General features: G+C 41.8%; 1 protein-coding gene across 5 annotated transcripts in view; it reads left to right on the top strand.

Annotated features, from left to right (window-relative positions):
• Positions 1 to 20,107, top strand: part of RABGAP1L (RAB GTPase activating protein 1 like) — an 803,019-nt gene that overhangs the window by 234,468 nt on the left and 548,444 nt on the right. For all 5 annotated transcript variants that reach the window (XM_062192989.1, XM_062192987.1, XM_062192988.1 and 2 more), the window contains exon 13: positions 11,869 to 12,019. In XM_062192989.1, coding sequence (XP_062048973.1) covers positions 11,869 to 12,019 — 151 coding nt within the window. The remainder of the gene's footprint in view (positions 1 to 11,868; positions 12,020 to 20,107) is intronic.

Raw genomic sequence — 20,107 nt, 5'->3', positions numbered from 1 at the left:
AACTTAAAGTATGTGGGAGAATGTCACTGGGAGTCCAGGAACTAAGGCCCCACATGTACCATGGGATAACCGTGTTCCATTTCTTGTACCTGGCACCATCTTGAACTCTAGGAAAGTTACTCGACTGCTTTGTGGCTTATTCATGTCATGTCACAGCGAAGTGCCTTTTCAGCAGAATGGTTATTATTGCAGGTAATCAGGAGGAGATATCACGGCCTCTTTCAGTAGGCTAATAACAGAGAGTGAAGTGTGATGGGGGCTGTGTATAATTTGAGAGATATAAGCTGATAGAATTTGCTCATGTTTCTAGTATTGCCTGACAAAAAGAAATAATTGACTAGCTATCTTGAAGTTTTTGGCTTGAACTACAAAACAACTTGCCATTTACTCAAATACGAATGACGGAGGAGTAAGAACAGGTTTTTGGGATAAGATCAAGGTTTGGGGGATATTGAGATGCCTTTTAGACATCAAGTGACTATATCCGTTACTCAGTTACATCTGAGATTGAACTCAAGGGAAAGATAGGTAAAGAAATAATGAGGTTGGGAGTCATTAGTGTATGGACAGGTTTTAAAGCTGTTAGAATGGAGTGAGTGAGATTGCTTAGGCTATCAGTATAGATAAAGAAGTTACACAGGGGCTTGTTCTTGGAGCACTGTCGGAGGAGAACTAAGATAGGAGTCAAGCAGACTAAGTCTGTTAAGAAGGAAATAAGTGCTGGTAAGTCCAGTTAGATGAAGCCTTGAGGACTCCTTTGGGTTCAGAATTTTGGGTGTCTCTAGTGACTTTAAAGAGAGCAGTTTGGATGGAGAGGTAAGAATAGAAGCCCTTGCAGACCATGCCTAAAAGACAGAGAAATCAGTGGGCGAGATAGTTCTGAAGAGTAGTTTTGCTATAAACAAATGGTAAGAAATAGGGGCAGTTTGGAAGTAGATTTGATTTGGGGGGGGGGTGGTTTCAGTAAAAACTAAGATAGTCACTGTAGAATGTTTGTATGTTATTAGAAATTATCCATCTGATAGAAATTTTGATAATGTCAGAGGGAGAGGACACAGTTGCAAGAGAAGCTGATGAGTAGGCAGGAAGAGATGGTTGACTACTGGAAGGATTGTACTTAGGAGAGCACAGATAGTCATTATAGCAGGAGGAAAAGCGAGGCATGATTACCCAAAGTAGAAACCGACATGTAAGTGCATGTACGTACTGTGTGTCCCCTGCTGTTTCAAGTGCTTTACGGTTGTTAGTGGATTTACTCATCACAAAAGCCCTCTGAGTGGTCCTGTTAATTTTGGAGATGAGAAAACTAAAGCACAGCCATGTTAGATAGCGAGTGTGAAAATGTACAGCAAACAGTGGCAGCAAAAGGTAAGTTTCTCAAGGCCTCATGGCCAACAATGATCACCTAGCAGGTAAATAGCAGAGTTAGTACTTAAAACTAGACAATCTCTGGTTCCAGAGTTACAACTTTTTTTTTTTTTTTTTTTTTAAAAACCAAGCAGCTAAACTGCCATTTTGCTCTAAGTAGAGCTAGGTGGTTGGATTGGTTTTTGGGGTAGGGACATTAATGCTGGTGCCTAGGCAGTCCTTGAGGTTAATAGTCATGAGTTTAAAGAGAGATTGTGAGAATGGCAGTGTGGTAGATAGAAAAACAAAGTGTTTCTGGGCCAGTGTGGTGGTGTCGCAGGCTAAGCCCTGCTTGCGTCACTGAGTCCTGGCTGCTCTGTTTCTGATCCAGCTTATTGCTAATGCTCCTGGGGAAGCAGGGGAAAATGGCACAAATACTTGCACCTTTGTCACCCTCATGGGAGACCAGGATAGAGTTCTTGGCTCCCAGCTTTGGCCTGGCCCAGATCTGAATGTTGCTTCTATTTGAGGAGCAAACCAACCAGCCGATGGAAAAGTCTCCCTCTCCATTCCCCTCTTGTCTCTTTCCTCTCCATTTCAAATAAATAAATATTTTTAAAAGTGTTGATAACAGCCAAATGGAGGTCTCCTATCTATTCATATAATGATAATTTTTTTTTTTTTTGACAGACAGAGTGGACAGAGAGAGAGACAGAGAGAAAGGTCTTCCTTTTTGCTGTTGGTTCACCCTCCAATGGCCGCTGCGGCCGGCGCACCGCGCTGATTCGAAGCCAGAAGCCAGGTGCTTCTCCTGGTCTCCCATAGGGTGCAGGGCCCAAGCACTTGGGCCATCCTCCACTGCACTCCTGGGCCACAGCAGAGAGATGGACTGGAAGAGGGGCAACCGGGACAGAATCCGGCTCCCAGACCGGGACTAGAATCTGGTGTGCTGGCGCCGTAAGGCGGAGGATTAGCCTGTTGAGCTATGGTGCTGGCCCATCTTTTCCATTTTAATCATAAGTTCTCTTAAGAATTATAATAGATTCTGTTGATGTAAAGATAAGTAACAGTTTACCTTCAAGGTTTATTGTTAACGAAGCATGTAAATATTTAAACAGGTAATTAAGATATAATTTATAAATGCTTCTGTATTATAGGTCTGATGGAAATTTTTGAATATACACAAAAGAAAAAAATACAGTAAAGCCTCATGTACCCACCACTTAACCTGAGTAGTTGTTTATATAAAGGCAGTGTGCAACAGACACTGTAAAGCCAAGGTTGCTAACGATTCCTTGTGTCTTTAGAAGACACTCCCTCTCACTAACTCTGCCCATCAAACAAAACAAAACAAAACAAAACAGAACTCACTGAATCTTTTACCGTTCAATTTTTTAAAAAATTTGTGTCATTATTGCCATGAGGAGAGGTGTGCCTAATCTAGAAAAGTTTGCAACTTTCTGTTTCAAGAGTAATTGACAGGCATTTACATGAAGATATTTTTGTAATTTATTTATGTAAGTACCTGTTATGTAGTATCTTTTGTCCTTTGGTAATTTTTATTTTAAGTGATGATACAGTTTGTATTCTCAGTGAATTTTTAAATATAATAAGTGTATTTTGAACTTATTTTCAGCCTAGATCAGTCTATTAAAGCCCAGCCTTTATGGATAAAATCAGAATTCACATAATTAAAAAGCTATCAGAATGATGTAAAGGAAAAATATTTAATGCTAATTTGCAGTTGAACAATAAGGATAGAATAAGAAAGGAAGTTAAGAGCTGACTATGAAAAGTTCAGTAAGGTAGATCTTCACATAAGATTGGCGTTAAAGTATTTTGAAGAATAATTACATAAATAAAAGGAAGTGGGGAGAGACAAAGAGCAGAGAAAAGGGAGAGGAGAACAACCAAACATAGTGGCAGTAAGACTTCTTTTATATGTTGAGTGTATTCATAATAATGATAGTAATGCTGATGACTTAAATACTGAGTTATTTAAGGAACTGGCAGATAATTTGGGGATAACTGCCTCTGGTTTAGTAAATGTACAGACCACTGCTAAGAATTTTAAAGGCTGTGAACATGTGAAATTCAGCTTTTATAGCTGGGAGACTTTCTAACCAAAGATAGTAAGTGGACATTTGAGTAGGAAAATGGGTATTCATTTCTTATTTTAAGTAAAATCATTTTCAAGTTACTTATTTTCCTTTATGAGTATTAGAATACTCATACGTAACAGAAAACTGTTACGTATTTCATGGACATTTTGATTGTATTCTTCATTGCTATACTTATCATCATTGTGGCCACTGGGGAGTGAACCAGTGGATGAACAATTGATTCTCTGTGTTTCTGTCTCTCTTTCTGTAACTCTGCTTTTCAAGTAAAAATAAATAAATCTTAAAAGGTCTCATCCTACCTGAGCATCAGCAAATTTTCAGGAACAAAATTTAAGATCTGAGGAAACTTGAAGATTAAAATCAGTGAACATGAACATAAAAATTTTCCTTCCTTTTCATATTAATATTGTGTTACATTTTAAAAATTTAGAGTACAAACACAAACAATATAAATTTTTTTTTAACTTATTTGAAAAGCAGAGTTAGAATCAGAGAGAGAGAGAAAGAGAGAGGTGTCTTTCATCTGCTGATTGACTCCTTCCCAAGTGGCCCCAACAGCTAGGGCTGGGTCAGGCTGAAGCCAGGAGCCAGGAGCTTCTTCTGGGTCTCCCATGAGGGTGCAGGGGCCCCAAGCACTTGGGTCATCCTCCACTGCTTCCCCAGGCACATTAGCAGGGAGCTGGATTAGAAGTGGAGCACCCAGGACTGGAACCATTTTCAAGTTACTTATTCTCCTTTATGGGGATTAGAATATCAGAAAATTGATACATATTGCATGGACATTTTGATTGTCCACTGTAGACCACAGCTTAACCCACTGCACCAGTGCTGGCCCCTGTTTTCATAATGACATTTAACCTGTTCTTTATCTTGAAACTTTCTTAATGTAGGTTGTTGTATTAGTCTGCTTTTCTTTTCTGTAACTGAAATACCCTAGAGGAACTTCTTGGGGTAGAAAAGGCTTATCTGAGCTTCGAGTTTGGTGGTCAGATCAGGATCAGGCAGCCTCATAGTCCGGAGTCTATGGAGGCTGTTCATGTGTGGTGTGCAGTAATGATCGTGTGGTAATCTAGGAAGCCAAGAGAGAACTGCTAGGCTGAGCACGAACTCAGATAATTAAACCTTTACTAACACCAGCCTCCAGGGGTAGGGTACTCCACCTTGACCCAGCCACCTCTCACCAACCCAACTGAGGCCATAATTAGATGAAGTCTACACCCTTAGTCCATCAGTAATTAATATTAAGACATCAGAGTGTAGGAGCCGGTTTCCATGGCGCACTAGGTTAATCCTCTGCCTGCAGTGCCGGCATCCCATTTGGGCGCCGGATTCTAGTACCGGCTGCTCCTCTTCCAGTCTAGCTCTCTGCTGTGGCCTGGGATAGCAGTGTAGGATGGCCCAAGTCCTTGGACCCCTGCATCCACATGGGAGATCAGGAAGGAACTCCTGGCTCCTGGCTTTGGAACAGCGTAGCTCCAGCCATTGGGGCCATTTGGAGAGTGAACCAATGGAAGGAAGACCCCTCCCTCCCTCCCTCCCTCTCTCTCTCTCTCTCTCTCTCTCTGTAAACTCTACCTGTCTTAAACAAAAAAAGACATCAGAGTTTAAACATCTGCATGAGTTTTGTGGCGAGAAACCCTACTCAATCCTTAACTTCATAGTTTCTGTAAATCTAGGTCTCATTTTTAAGGGAAGGAGAAATCCGCAGCCTGACTTGATGCCATCCTGTCCTGTAATTGCAGTTCTAGTCCTTGTCTTTTATGAGGGAACTTTTTCAAATGGGTCAGACTGCTGCCTTGAGTCTCTCTATCTTTTAGCCACCTACTCTATTTCTCTTTTGTCAAAATTGCCCTCATTCCATTGGTGACCTCTCAGTGGTCACATTTAACACCTTCTCTTCTCATCTCTTGACTTGCCAGCTGTTTTTCTTTGCAATGATCCTTCTCTTTGAAATTCTCTTCTCCAATGGACAGCTTAAAAATAGAAACAGTTCTTAGATGCCTAGATGGTTTTCAGAAAATCTTCTTTAAAGGCAAGGGAAATCGGCTAGATAAGTAGATTACAGCATTTTGAATCTGTTCTAGTCAACAAGAATTCTTGCTTTTAAAAAAGTTTGTGTGTGTATCTATCTTTATTAATTTGCCATGTTATTTTTATTGCATAGATATATTCATTTATTGAAAATAAATGGGCATTTAGTTCTAATGGTTAGGAGACTGTATTTCATATCAGAATATAGGTTGAATTCCTAGCTCTGGTTCCTAGCTCTAGCTGACTCTGAGAGGCAGCGATGATGGGTCTTGGGTTGCAGCTACCCATGTGGGAGACCTGATTGTCTTCACAGCTCCCAGCATTGTTACCCACTCAGTGCAAGGCGTTGGGGGCACTTGGGGAGTGAACAAGTGGATGGGAGCTTTTTTTTTTTTTGACAGGCAGAGTGGACAGTGAGAGAGAGAGAGACAGGGAGAAAGGTCTTCCTTCTTCTGTTGGTTCACCCTCCAATGGCCACTGTGGCTGGCGCGCTGCGGCCGGCGCACCACGCTGATCCGATGGCAGGAGCCAGGTGCTTTATCCTGGTCTCCCATGCGGGTGCAGGGCCCAAGCACTTGGGCCATCCTCCACTGCACTCCCTGGCCACAGCAGAGAGCTGGCCTGGAAGAGGGGCAACCGGGACAGAATCCGGCGCCCCGACTGGGACTAGAACCCGGTGTGCCGGCGCCGCAGGTGGAGGATTAGCCTATTGAGCCACGGCGCCGGCCTGAATGGGAGCTCTTTTAGAGAAAAGAACTGCCTGCCTCTTTGCCTCACATATAAATTTTTTTTAAAAAAAACGTTTTTAGAAAAAGATGAGATTAAAAGATAAATTTGCTTAACTAAAGAAAGTATTGAATGTCTTCTTTTTATTTTATTTATTTATTTATTTATTTTTGACAGGCAGAGTGGATAGTGAGAGAGAGAGACAGAGAGAAAGGTCTTCCTTTTTGCCGTTGGTTCACCCTCCAGTGGCACCGCGCTGATCCGAAGCCAGGAGCCAGGTGCTTCTCCTGGTCTGTCATGCGGGTGCAGGGCCCAAGGACTTGGGCCATCCTCCACTGCCTTCCTGGGCCATAGCAGAGAGCTGGCCTGGAAGAGGAGCAACCGGGACAGAATCTGGTGCCCCGACCGGGACTAGAACCCGGGGTGCCGGCGCCGCAAGGTGGAGTATTAGCCTGTTGAGCTGCGGCGCCGGCCTCCTGAATGTCTTTTGAATGTCTTCTGTATGCCAGACACTATTCTAGGTGCTTCTGATAGACACATAAGAAGGCAAGGATTCTTGTTTTGGGAGTTTATATTCATACATTAAAAATCAGTCAATCACATAGTATGGCTAGTGAGTACCTGGTGTATGTGTGGCTTTATAAGTAATTGTATTAGATATCTATCTCGCTTCTAGGGGAGTGGGAGTTCAACACATGTTGTAACTAGTTGCCTATTTCCAAGTTGCTGATAGCTGCAACTAATATTGGGTCAAAGCATGGACATATGTAATTATATTTTTATTTGAAATATTGAAAGCAGTGATTATTTTTATGAATTACTCTTTTTTATTAGAATATTCCCTTATCATAGGTATGTAGTATGGCAGTATTTGTCCTGATAGCCACTAGTACTTCTTAAGTAGAAGGAAGACATATATGGCATAATTACTGTATTGTTACTGAGATAACCAGTAAAAGATGTTAATGAGGGGCCACGCTGTGGCACAGTGGGCTAATGCCTTGCCCTGAAGCACTGGCATCCCATATGGGCGCCAGTTCAAGACCCGGGTGCTCCACTTCCTGTCCAGCTCTCTGCTATGGCCCGGGAAAGCAGTAGAAAATGGCCCAAGTCCTTGGGCCCCTGCACCCACATGGGAGACTCGGAAGAAGTTCCTAGCTCCTGGCTTCAGATTGGCACAGCCCAGGCCATTGCGGCCATTTGGGAAGTGAACCATCGGGTGGAAGACCTCTCTCTCTCTTCCTTCTCTTCTCCTCTTCTCCTCTCCTTCTCTCTTTGTGTAACTCTTTCAAATAAATGAATAAATCTTCAAAAAACAAAACAAAACAAACAACAACAACAACAACCACCACAACAAAACAGTGCCACCAGGGGCCTTTAAAAAAAAAAGGATGTTAATGAAACAATGTTATAAATGACCTAAATATTCTTAAATGCCATTCTGTAAAGATAAGTAGTGCATAGGTTTCTAAGAGAGGGAGAAAAAACATTTTTATTATGCCTGACCAAACAATGTCTGGGCTGACAGTTCATTGAGCTGAGTGATGTTATTGAAGTGTTCACTATTCATCTTAAAGGGATGTGTTTATGCACATATATGTATGCATGTATGAATGTATAGGAAGAGACAGTAAAACTTCTAAATCTTCAGTAGATCATTTTACAAAATAGTCTGAGCCAACAAAATAGTTAAGCTGTTTGCTTTTTCATTCTACCTGTGATGATGGCAGTGGAAGGATGAGACGATGTTAGGAGGCTTCTACAGAAGTCTTGGGCAGATAAAATTGGTGACAGTTGAGATAGAAATGCATGGATTGTGAGGAGGTTTGGGAAGTATCCATTAGTGTTGGTGATGAATTAGTTATGGTAAGGGGGCAGAAAACAATGCCAGCAGTAGTAACTCCTAAGTTTCTAGTTTGGACAGATGGCGGTACGAATTACTGAGAATGGTACCCTGGGAAACACTTAGGTTTAGGGAGAAGAATGCGTTCCGATTTGGACGTGTTGGTTTTGAGGTGCCTCTGAGCCCTTAGAGCTCACAGTATATCAGTGTGGTAATGCTGCCCATAGCTGAGATGATGAGAGAAGGAGATCACTAAGGGGAGGCCTGGAGAGACAGAGGACTTGGAACTTGAGGGCAGGAGGAAGAGGAACAGTGGGGTTTGTGAAGGGGGAGAAAGAGGGACCCTTTCTCACTGGAGCCAAGGGAACTGCAGTGGTAACAGTGAAAGGACTGAAAAATGTCCCTTTAATTTACTGGCATGTAGAAGAGATCATAAATTACTGGAGTGAAAGGTTCCCGAGAGAAAATAGAGAAGCCATGTTGAACTGTGTTGAGGAATGAGTGAGAAGAGGAGAAATAGAAATTGTGAGTATCCAGTAACTGTTTTGAGAAATTTGATGTGCAGGTCAGGAGATGTATGACAGGGAATTCAGTGGGATTGAGTAGAGATTTCTCTTGCATAAAGGTATCTGTTGGAGTTCGAATGAGTGTAGATGTACAGTGATGCCTCACTGATCATTAGATAACTTGTAGTATATACTACATTTGGTTATTCTGAGTTCCCCTTGTATGATATTATACATTATGAGATCCATGATCCAGAGTACTTTGCATTTAATTTTGTGGGATATGAGTTTAGCCATTTCTACACTCTTTTAAGTAACTCAGTTTTCTATACAAAGAATACAGAAATCCATCTACTCTCAAACTAAATATATTTTTCCTATTCAGAAGTATGATTAGGTGTGAGGAATTAAATTGAGAAGGATCCATTCATGACTGATTCTGGCTCTCTTGAGTGTAAGATTCTCTGGTGATCTCATACTCAGCTGGATAAGGACGAGGAACCTGGAAGGAAGTTCCAGATACCCCAGATTTCACTTAGGTAGGAGTGATTTCAAGAGTAATTAATTTTTTTCTATTTAATATTTTCAATTTGCATTAAGTCAAAGGCTTGATGCTCCACTAAATAAAGACTTCAACAAACAAACAAAAAGACCAGAGTTCAGAAGGAACTCAGGCAAGGGCCATAAACAGCAATCAACTGAAAAGATATCAATGTCACAAATACATAGTAAATTTCAAGATAGTCACAGATCATCCAAAGGGTAGCAGTATATAACTCCTAATAATTTGCCTGACAAAGATCCAAAACAAAGTCTGACAAAACATGTTCGCAGCAAAATTTATATACATAGGCATTTATTGTTGTTTGTACTTTTTAAATTTTAGCTCCAAATATAAGGGAGAACATGCAGAATTTGTCTTCTGTGTCCAGCTTATTTACTCAATGTGATTTTCCCCAGTTGCAACCATTTTGATGCAAATGATAAAATTTCATTCTTTTTGGTAGCTGAATAATATTCTTTTATATTTCCTTTAAATGTTTAATAGGTTTCAAAATTATGTGTGTATATGTGATTATAGTAGCTACCTACCATTTTGAAAACTACTTTTGTTACTTAGCATAATTATATTCTTTTTTTTTTTTTAAGATCTATTTATTTACTTGAGAGGCAGAGAGAGAGAGAGGTCTTCCATCCACTGGGTCACTCCCTAAATGGCTGCAATGGCCGGAGTTGGGCCAATATGAAACCAGGAGTCAGGAGCTTTTTCTGGGTCTCCCACATGGGTGCAGGGGCCCAAGCACTTGGGCCATCTTCTGCTGCTTTCCCAGGCCATTAGCAGGCAGCTGGATCAGAAGAGGAGAAGCCAGGACTCGAACCGGCACCCATATAAGATGCCTGTCCTGCAGGCAGAGGCTTAACCTACTTTACTCCAGTGCTGGCCCCTAATTATGTTCTTTAATGTTTGATAGCGTGATAGATCATATAAGTTCTGCTTCATTCAACTTTATTTTGCTTGAATTCTCACATAGAATGGCATAAAATTTTTGTTAGAATAGAGTGAGTATAAATCTAATTGTTTGTTAAAATTGTTAATGGGATGAGTTTACTCAGAAGTTGTTTGAGTTGTGGAAGTTACTCAGTTTTTCTGAAATAGCCAAATTAAGGCAGCATGGGGAAAGCACGTTGGAATATTTTCGAGGAAGGGCTTGCCAGACGAGGGTCCGGGCTGGGGTGGAAGAGCATGCAGAATCTAGGGAAGTAGGTGGGTGATGAATCTCAGTAAAGCGCCAAGGGGATTCTATGACTTTTCACACTTACAAATGGATCCCAGGTGCTGGAGTATCAAGTCAACCCAGAGGACAGCATTAAAGTTTGGAATCCAGATGAGTGTACCACGGTCAGCTCCACGAGATCCAAAGGGAACACCAAGTAGAGATAATTTCTGATAATAAATGCATAGAATCGTAGCTCTGTGGCCAAGGGAAGCCTCCTGAAAAAAGTTGAGAATGGAATTACATTGACTAGACTGGGAACTATAATTCATGTTTTTAGTCAGGTGGGCCCATCATCATAGTGGCACTTCTGCTCTGTGACTACTGACTTTAGGGTGAGTGATGTTCACCTTTGTTCTGATTCTAAACACTCTTGGGAATGGGTCAGGTTGAGAAGTATGTTACATTAACAGTAGGGTGGATTTGTATAAGGTTCTGGTTAGATCTTTTCTTTTAGGGAGTACTTGGATTTGTAAGAAGTCGGGGAGATAAATCCAGAAGCACAAACAATAATGAACTCTTTTTAAAAATGTGTTTTAAAGATTAATTTATGTATTTCAAAGACCAGGGATGGGGAGAGGTCAGTCTTAAATCAATTGGTTCACTCCCAAAATGTCCTCCACAATAGCTGGTGCTGGGCCAGGCTGAAGCCAGGAGCATGGAACTCCTTCTAAGTTTCCCACAAGGGGCCTGAGCACTTGGGCCATCTTCTGCTTTCCCACTTTCCCAGGCAGATTAGTGGAGAGCTGAATTGGAAGTGGAGCAGCTGGGAATCGAACCAGCACCTATATGTGATGCTAGTGTGACAGGCAGTGTCGCTGTACAGTGCTGGCTCTCAAAACAAACTCTTCTCATTAAAAATTTTATATTACATAGTTTTTATGTGAAAAATCCTTGGTATTTAAGTTTACACTGGAATAAAGAATTGTAGGTTAGGTCATCAAAAGATAGGGCTTCCTGGGGAAGCTCTGTCTCAGGATGTGGCTGCTGCACAAGACTGAAATGTACAGACTTAGTGCACCCTCCACTGTAACGCCCGCTTGTGGAGCTGGCCCCACTTAGTCTGATCTCAGGTAAGGGGCGATGAGCCTAGAATCCACTTGGAACACTTGCTGAACCCCATCCATGCCTGCACACTACTGGACATCCTTGCCATACATTTGTCTCAAAGAATTCAGATGGTTCTTTTTATTGCCTTGAATCCCGCCTAAAAATAGGTAACCAACACATTCATTATTACGAGTAAGTTCAAAAGAATGTTTTTTTAAAAATAAGAGGAAGAAAATCTATTCCCTAAAGATGAAATGACGTGACTCACTGAGAAGGAAGATAGATAGGGTCAAGAAAAGCAAAGTGTCCCTGAGCAGAAGTATTACTGTTGTTTCATGTTGTCCACCGTTTTACCTGGGCCCAGGCGTACCACTTTCATATAATAAGCTAACCACGATATGTTTGTAGCAGCAGCAGTCCTGGAGTCGTAAAAGGAGTGTGAACGGTTTATTTTCTTGTTTTCTCAGGCACAATAACCTTGGTGCACGGCCAAAAGGCCTGCCTACTCTGGTGAAGAGTGGTGTTCCCGAAGCGTTAAGGGCAGAGGTGTGGCAGTTATTAGCTGGCTGTCATGACAACCAGGAAATGCTAGATAAATACCGAATTCTCATCACAAAGGTAGGAAACTCTTCATATTACTTTCATGGGACAGCATGTTGAATACATTTTGTTTTCTATAGTTCTCATAAATCATAAGCTTTTAACTTCTTTAAAAATAATTTGGTGTGGTGTGGTTAACACTGTGCCTTTTGTTCTGAGTACTTGTGGAATGCCGGTAAACGATACATGTCGTCATCTGTGAACATTTGTGCCCTGCTTTTCATTTTTTTATTCAAGTGACTTTATAATAACTATTTACCCAATTAGAGTATATAGTTGGCCCTCTCTTTACAGGATTTCACATCTGTTGGTTCAGCCAATCACAGATAAAAGATATTTGGGAAAAAATTATGTCTGTGCTGAATGTGTATAGACTTTCTCTTGTTATTCCCTAAACAATACTGTCTAATCGCTGTCAAAGCTTTTGCATTGTATTAGGTATTATAAGTAATATAGAGATGATTTAAAAGTATGTGGAAGGTGTGTATAGGTTACATGAAAATGCTGTTTTATTTTATCTGAAAGACTTGAGCATCGGCAGATTTTGGTATCCTTGGGTAGAAGATGTCCTGGAACCAGTTCTGAATTGATATCAAGGGATGATTTTTTTTAAGTTCATTTTGTTGTTGTTGAGTTTCTTGAGCTCTTTATATATTCTGGGTGCTAACCCTTTATCAATGACATAGTTTGCAAATATTTTCACTCATTCTGTTGGTTTTCTCATTAATTTGCTTAGTGTTCCTTTTGAAGTGCAGAAGCGTTTCTTGGTGTAATCCTATATGTCAATTTTGGCTTTGATTGCCTGTGCTTCTGGGGTCTTTTCCAAGAAGTCTGCCTATGCCAGTGTCTTGCAGTTTCCCCAATGTTCTCTAGTAATTTGATGCTATAGGCTTGTGCAATTGCTGTGTGCAGAGGTTTGGCTCTGCCCTGTCGGTCTGTCTTGTTGACAGAGAGGCAGATGTTCTCCAAGCCAGCTCTGCCTAGGCATCTTGATCCTTGGAGGCTGGGAGCACCTTACAGTTCCATGTGGGTGCCCAGCCACCTCCCAGCCAGGCTCAAAGTCAGTGGGAACTGTGGATTATTCTCTGGATCACACACGGACACAAGAGCCATTGGGCAAATGATGTTCTTTCTGCCCCTGAGAAGGCGTCCTGTCCCAGCCAGTTGCTCTGTGCATGCGCAAGAGCTTCTGCAGCTGCTGCCCAAATCGAAAGTGGTGCCTGCCCTTTCTCAGCCCGCCAGTGGGTGCTGTTGTACAGAAGTTGGGGTGAGATAAACGTGTCCCCTTTACTTCCATTGGGCCCACAGCTAGCAACCCCTATCCCCCAGGGCTCCAGTACAGACTGAAGCCATGCTCCCCCTCTGGCTACAGTCCAGTCTCACCTCCCTCTCCAAGCCACCTCCCACTCTGGCTCTCAGCTGCTGCATTTATTCATGTCCATGCTGCGTGTCCCCACCCTCCACACAAGTCCACGGTATTCCTCCTCCTCTTATAGGGTTTCCAGTGCAGTTTTCTTTGCAGTTCTCCTCGGAGAGTGCACTTGCTGCCTTTCTTTCCCCTTTTCCTCTAGCCTAGCACAGTATGTGGTTCCTAGTCCGCCATCTTGGAATCCCAATCATGATTTTCACTGTGCTTTTGCAGGAGGAGGTACAGGTCTAGGAGCCTCTGATGGTGCAGGAGCAGTTGGGATCCATTTTGAACCAAAGTGAGGTTGGAAGTCCAAAGTGGTAGGCAAAGAGTCGTTTGCACTGGTGGAAGGATTTTTGGGAAATACTGTTTTCAAGTACTCTCCTGTACTTCTCAAATGTAGGTTTGTTGATAAAGTCAGAAGAGAATAGAAATTCAGTGGACAGATACCCTTCTCTCCCAAAGCTGCCTCTTAATGTCCATAGCTGAGGTTGTTAAGGAATAATTTATCCTAAAAATACATATAAACCTAGGTTTATTTTTGAGTGGTGAATGTTTACTAGTTGCTACTTAAATTTGACTAGCAGCATATAATTAAGATAGTATAATATTTCCACAGTAGTTTATAAATCTGTGACAGCATAAAATTTTTAATGTCATTTCTGTTGTTAGCTGTACAATTGATCAAAACCAACATTTCCTTACAAACACTCTAGAAACGTGGCTCTGTTCATTTGCCTTTATTTAAGCTCTCGAGTTGTAACATTTCTATGACAGGAAGTACAATGGTATACTTAACTTCATTGTCTTCCTTGCATCATACCACATATAGTGAGACACATAATTTCATTATTTCTGAAAACCATTTTTTTCATTGTTTTTGCTTAGAAGGAGAAATGAGATGGCAAGTACTTGTAGCCAGGAGTGTATGTGTGTGTGTGCGTGCGTGTGTGTATGTGTGTGCTTTGGTAGCAAATACATCTGCTTACTAGCAATGGGAAGAACATGAAAACCCAAGAATTGCAGTGAGAAATGTCTGCGTAATTGGCCCTTGTTGGTCATGATTCAGCAGCTGATAGTCGTTTTTTTTGGTCCGGTTAATCTTCCTTTCTGTCTTACTAAGAGAATGGCATAATTTCAAGGTCAGTTAATGAAATGGCTCAGCTTGAGCAAATAATTTTATAGATACCCTACCAGAGACCACAAAGTTATACAGCAAAGTAAGACTGTGAAGGACATACAGGAAACTTAAGATTTGGTTTCTAGGAACTAATCAGTTATTTAATTCTAGGAGTGTGCTGGTTTAGAATCTGAAGCTACAGATCACTTTCTGAGGCATTCGTTTCAGTGGTGGTGAACTTACAGCCAGTAGGCTGGATCTAGGCTGCAAATGTGCTTTGTGGAACAGTCAGTGTCTCAAAGAATTAGTGTATTCCTTTGGGTCACATTAGTATTCTTTATTTTGCATAGGCTTACCACTGCTATATTCCTTGGTGTCAGTCCTTTATATATTTTAATACCTATCTGGTCCTCAAATCCATTGATTTTGTTACTCCATCATATCATCATGTCAGCCATGGCCTCCAAGGAGGGAGCTATCACATAGAATTCTTTTAATTGTTTACTTTCTCCTTTACCAGAAGATGCTGAAATTGCAAGAAACAGTGCCCACAACCTTTTGCCCTTTGATTCCTTGTGCCTGGCATAGGGCCTTGCTTATTCTGGAGGATAAATAAAATTTGCTTTTCTGTCTGTCAAGAGGGAACCAGGTCAATAGCTCCCTTACCTACCATATAATCACTTATTTATTCTTTTTTTCCCATTTCCATAGACTACCTTTTGTTAGGTATAGGGTAAAGTTTGTGTCTATACATTTTTTTTTACCCCAGCAAATGTGTCTGTTGTTGGGAGAACTACAAGTAATGACTTAATATGAGCAGCAGTTCCAGTATACCAGTCATAGTTGTCTTGTCAGGGAGTAGGTAGGAGCCACTAACCACTGGCCTAGAGAGTTTTGTAATCATAGTGGGACATGTAGATTAAGTCAGCTGAATCGTGTTAGCTCAAGGCCAGAGAGTTATTGGACAGGAAAGGGACTCTGATTACAGTATGGAACAATCAAACCTTCTGGTCTTGTTGGTTTTATAACATAATTTATTGGAAGTACAGCTGTACATGGTTTTGATTGATAGAAGGTGGCTATAGGGACCAGAGTTTTAAAAAGGATGAAAACATCTGGCTAGATTTGGCTGAAGATGAATGAGGTCAGGAACAGTAGACGACCTGATATTTTCAATCTGGAGCCAAGGACCTACCAGGACTAGTCAGAAGAGCTATGATAATCTAAACCCATGGATAATTATGTTGAGTCTGCTGGCAGCATCAGAAGGAGTGTTCAGATACAGCTTGCTGCGGTGACCGTGGAAGCTCCACTACAGGTGGAAATGCTAGTGCTCACTATGGAGGGAGACCCTTGATTTGAGTATCAAACTTGCTGCTTACTAACTTGTGCTGTGGGGCAAGTTCCTTGACTATCTTCAATCTTGATGCTCTCTTTGTTAGATAGGTATAATAGCATGCATCTTCCAGAGTTATTTAAAGATTCCAGAAGATAATTCATTTAAATCAGTCAGTGCATTTCCAATATATAGTAAGCACTAACCAGTGACAGATAATAAGGAAAATTATACCAAAGTGTCTGTTTCAATGTTAAATAAATGGCACAGAAAAGAATTGTAGTATACTTGGAGTGCATGGAGATTACAGTGGGCTCTCGAGGTTTCAGGACATCCATCTGAAAAATGAGGAAGAAGAGAGAAAACAAGCTTTGCCTAACACCCTGCTGTCTCCTTGCCGCTTTCATTCTTGAGTAAATAGTAAGCATCTCCTTTGTGTCAGACTGTGCTAAGCACCAGAGGCACAAAGAAGAGCAATATTTAAACCCTGTCCCTCGAGGATTTTACAGTTCAGAGGGAAAGGAAGTCAAGAGAGAGAGACTTACGTGGTAGTTACATGGTCCAGTGCTGTGACCAACGTATTAACCCAGTGACAGGGAGCACAGATCAGAGTAGTCAGCTCTGCCCAGCCCCAGAGTAAGTTGTGCTTCAGCTGAGGCAATGCCATGTACAAAGATGCAGGATTGTGAGTGGTTCCGCTGTGATTGGTGGCTGTGGGAAGTTCATGTGACCCACTGGGATACCTTAGCTCGGAAAGTGTGAGTGAACAAGGGTGTTGTCTGTCTTTTGCTCACTGCTGTAACCTTAACACTCAGCACTCGGACTGTCCATGCTGGATAAACGCTTCGTGAGGGAATAGATGGGGAATGGGGGTGGGTATTTAGTGACTTCTTAGGCCCTCCGCATAAACCCCCCAGTTTAAGTGAAAGGGTTATCATTTTTACCATAGATAAAACAGGAGGTACAGAAAGATTGAGATACATAGTTACTAAATAAATGAATTGATAGTTGAACCCATGAAATACACTAAACCTGAAATGAGAGGAATAGATCACTCCTACTTTTAGTACTTATTATTATTTTGTTTTCATTTGAGAGAGAGAGAGAGAGTCAGAATTACAGAGCTGCCATCTGCTGGGTTACTCCTTTTTTTTTTTTTTTTTTTTTTTTTGACAGGCAGAGTGGACAGTGGGGGGGGGGGGTCTTCCTTTTGCCATTGGTTCACCCTCCAATGGCCGCCGTGGCCAGCGCGCTGTGGCTGGCGCATCGTACTGATCCGAAGTCAGGAGCCAGGTGCTTCTCATGGTCTCCCATGGGGTGCAGGGCCCAAGGACTTGGGCCATCCTCCACTGCACTCCCGGGCCATAGCAGAGAGCTGGCCTGGAAGAGGGGCAACGGGACAGAATCTGGCACCCCGACCGGGACTAGAACCCGGTGTGCTGGCGCCACAAGGCGGAGGATTAGCCTATTGAGCCGCGGTGCCGGCCTGGGTTACTCCTTAAATGCCTGCAATGACTGGGGCTGGGCCAAAGGCCAAAGCCAGAGCTGGGAACTCAATTACAGTCTCCTGCTTGGGTGGCAGGAACCTGCTGCTTGAGCCATCACCGTGACCTCAGAGAGTCTGAGCTAGCAGGAAGCTAGAATCAGACACTGGAGCCTGACATTGACCCAGGGAACTATGAGTCCTCAGTAGCATGTTAATTAATAGACCAAATGTGCACCCCCTTTATGTCTTTTTAAAGGTCCTTTAGAAAAAATATTTTTTCTATGTATTTTTCTGATTATTAACCATTAAGGATGATAAATAAAAGATTGAAGAAATAAAGGCAAGTGTTATCTCTTCTTGATATTATTCATTGTAAGGAAATGAAAACACATAATATACCTTAGAAACTATACTTTTTAAAACAAGATTTATTTATATTTGAAAGGCAGAGTTATACATAGACACACACACACACAGTCACAGAGAGAGAGAGATCTTCCATATGCTGGTTCACTTCCCAAATGACCACAGTGGCTAGGGCTGAACCAGGCTGTAACCAGGATCCTAGAACTCTGTTCGGGTCTCCAGCATGGGTACAGGGGCCCATAGACTTGGACTGTCTGCTTTCCCGGGTGCATTAGCGGAGAGCTAGATAGGAAGTGGAGCAGCCAGGACTCAAACCAGCACCCATATGGGATGCCAGATGGTGGTTTAAGCTGCTGCACCAGAATGCTGGCCCCAGAAACTAATCTTTTTTGGTTTTTTTTTTTTTTTTTTTAGAGTTTTTTTTTTTTATTTATTTTTTATTTTTTTATTTTTTGACAGGCAGAGTGGACAGTGAGAGAGAGAGACAGAGAGAAAGGTCTTCCTTTTTGCCGTTGGTTCACCCTCCAATGGCCGCCGCGGTAGCGCGCTGCGGCCGGCGCACCGCGCTGTTCCGATGGCAGGAGCCAGGTGCTTCTCCTGGTCTCCCATGGGGTGCAGGACCCAAGGACTTGGGCCATCCTCCACTGCACTCCCTAGCCACAGCAGAGAGCTGGCCTGGAAGAGGGGCAACCGGGACAGGATCGGTGCCCCGACCGGGACTAGAACCCGGTGTGCTGGCGCCGCAAGGCGGAGGATTAGCCTAGTGAGCCGCGGCGCTGGCCCTAATCTTTTTATATCATGGAACATGTATAAACTTTCCTAGTGAATCAATAACAAAAAAGTTCTCCAGTGTCTAACTTCAAGCTGTCCCTTTTAAGATGGGCATTTTATCTGTCAGCTTTTCATTGCTACAACCAAAATGCCTAAGAGGAGCTTCTTAGGAAGGAAGATTTGTTTCACTGACAGTTTAGAAGGTTCACAGTCCAAGATCAGGCAGCACCATTAGTGTAGTGTCTGATGAGGGCAGAACACACGAGGCAAGATCACGTGGTGATTCTGGGAGCAGAGAGGTCATGTGCTCTGCTTATGTAAACAACCTCTTTGGAGGGTAATCTCCAGTGACATACAGACCTGCCACACAGATGCCATAAAATTAGATCGAGGGTCCATCCTTGATCTGTCAACCATTAACGCTAGTCCGTTAACCATTAACAGAATACTTGGGGGACCAAGCTTTCAAATAATGGATCTGTGGGAGACATGCCATCTGTTTTACAAACCAGTCAGGTATTAGCAATATCTAACCCAAAGTGGTGCTGAGGCTTCAACCACTGTGTGGTTTATAACAGGGAGGCTGAAGGCAACACACTGCGGGCGATTGACTTGAGGACTCTTCACCACCTGTTTCCCGAAACCTTAAATCCTTTCTTGCTCATCACTGAGATCTCCTGTGATTCCTGTGAAACCAGCATTTGTAATTTTTGAGGTGATCTGACAGGGCAGTAGATGGATTGTGATTCTGTTCCTCCTGTAGAAACAAAACAAGCAAACAGATTTTAGAGGTTATGAAAGAAGGATTAAATCTTACTTGCTGGCTTGAAGAGCCACTGGATAGTGATCATGTTTGCACATAATCTGAACCATTTGACATGGGGAGGTTGTGTATGTTTTAGGGCAACTTGGATTTTATGTAGTGTAACAGAATTACGTGTAATTTCAGTAATTACTTGGCATGTGTGGTAGTTTATCTATGAAGTCTGCTGATTGCCCAGCAAATATTATATTATAGTTCCCTGCTTTTTTGTAGAAGTTACGTAATTTGTAACATTTGTACCTTATATGTTGTTTAAAATCAAAACAGTCTTTTTAACTGATCAACTTTCAGAAATAATGACCTTGTATTTTCTCCTATCATGTGAATTTTGTGTTTTTCCCTAGACTTCTCTTCAAAAACTACATATATATATATATGTACATCTATACTTTTATGTGCTTATATATGACTATAGCATTTCTTTTTAAAGGATTTAGATTTTAGTGTTTGAGGACTTGGATTTAAATTTCACTTCTCTTGTGTATCCATTTGTGATATTTGAATATTACCTGAGCTTTTATTAGGCAGGCGTTTATAAAAGCAGGCATAATTGTAGTGTTCCCTGGGGTTGTTGTTTGAATTATACAAAACGATGAAATGCTTGGCACCCAGTGAGCACTCAGCATCACCTTCTACTCTCTCTATCCACCATCTACTATCTTTATCAATATGGTATTATGTCATGGCAACGATAATAGTGATAACCATGATAGAGTAATCATGGATATTGATGTCCATGTATAGTTTTGCTTTAATATGTTTGTTAGACAACTTCTGGTCACGTAATTTGCACAAG

The sequence above is a fragment of the Lepus europaeus genome, chromosome 5 (assembly GCF_033115175.1).
Source record: "Lepus europaeus isolate LE1 chromosome 5, mLepTim1.pri, whole genome shotgun sequence".
NCBI lineage: Eukaryota > Metazoa > Chordata > Mammalia > Lagomorpha > Leporidae > Lepus > Lepus europaeus.
This window is presented reverse-complemented; position numbering and strand designations above follow the sequence as displayed.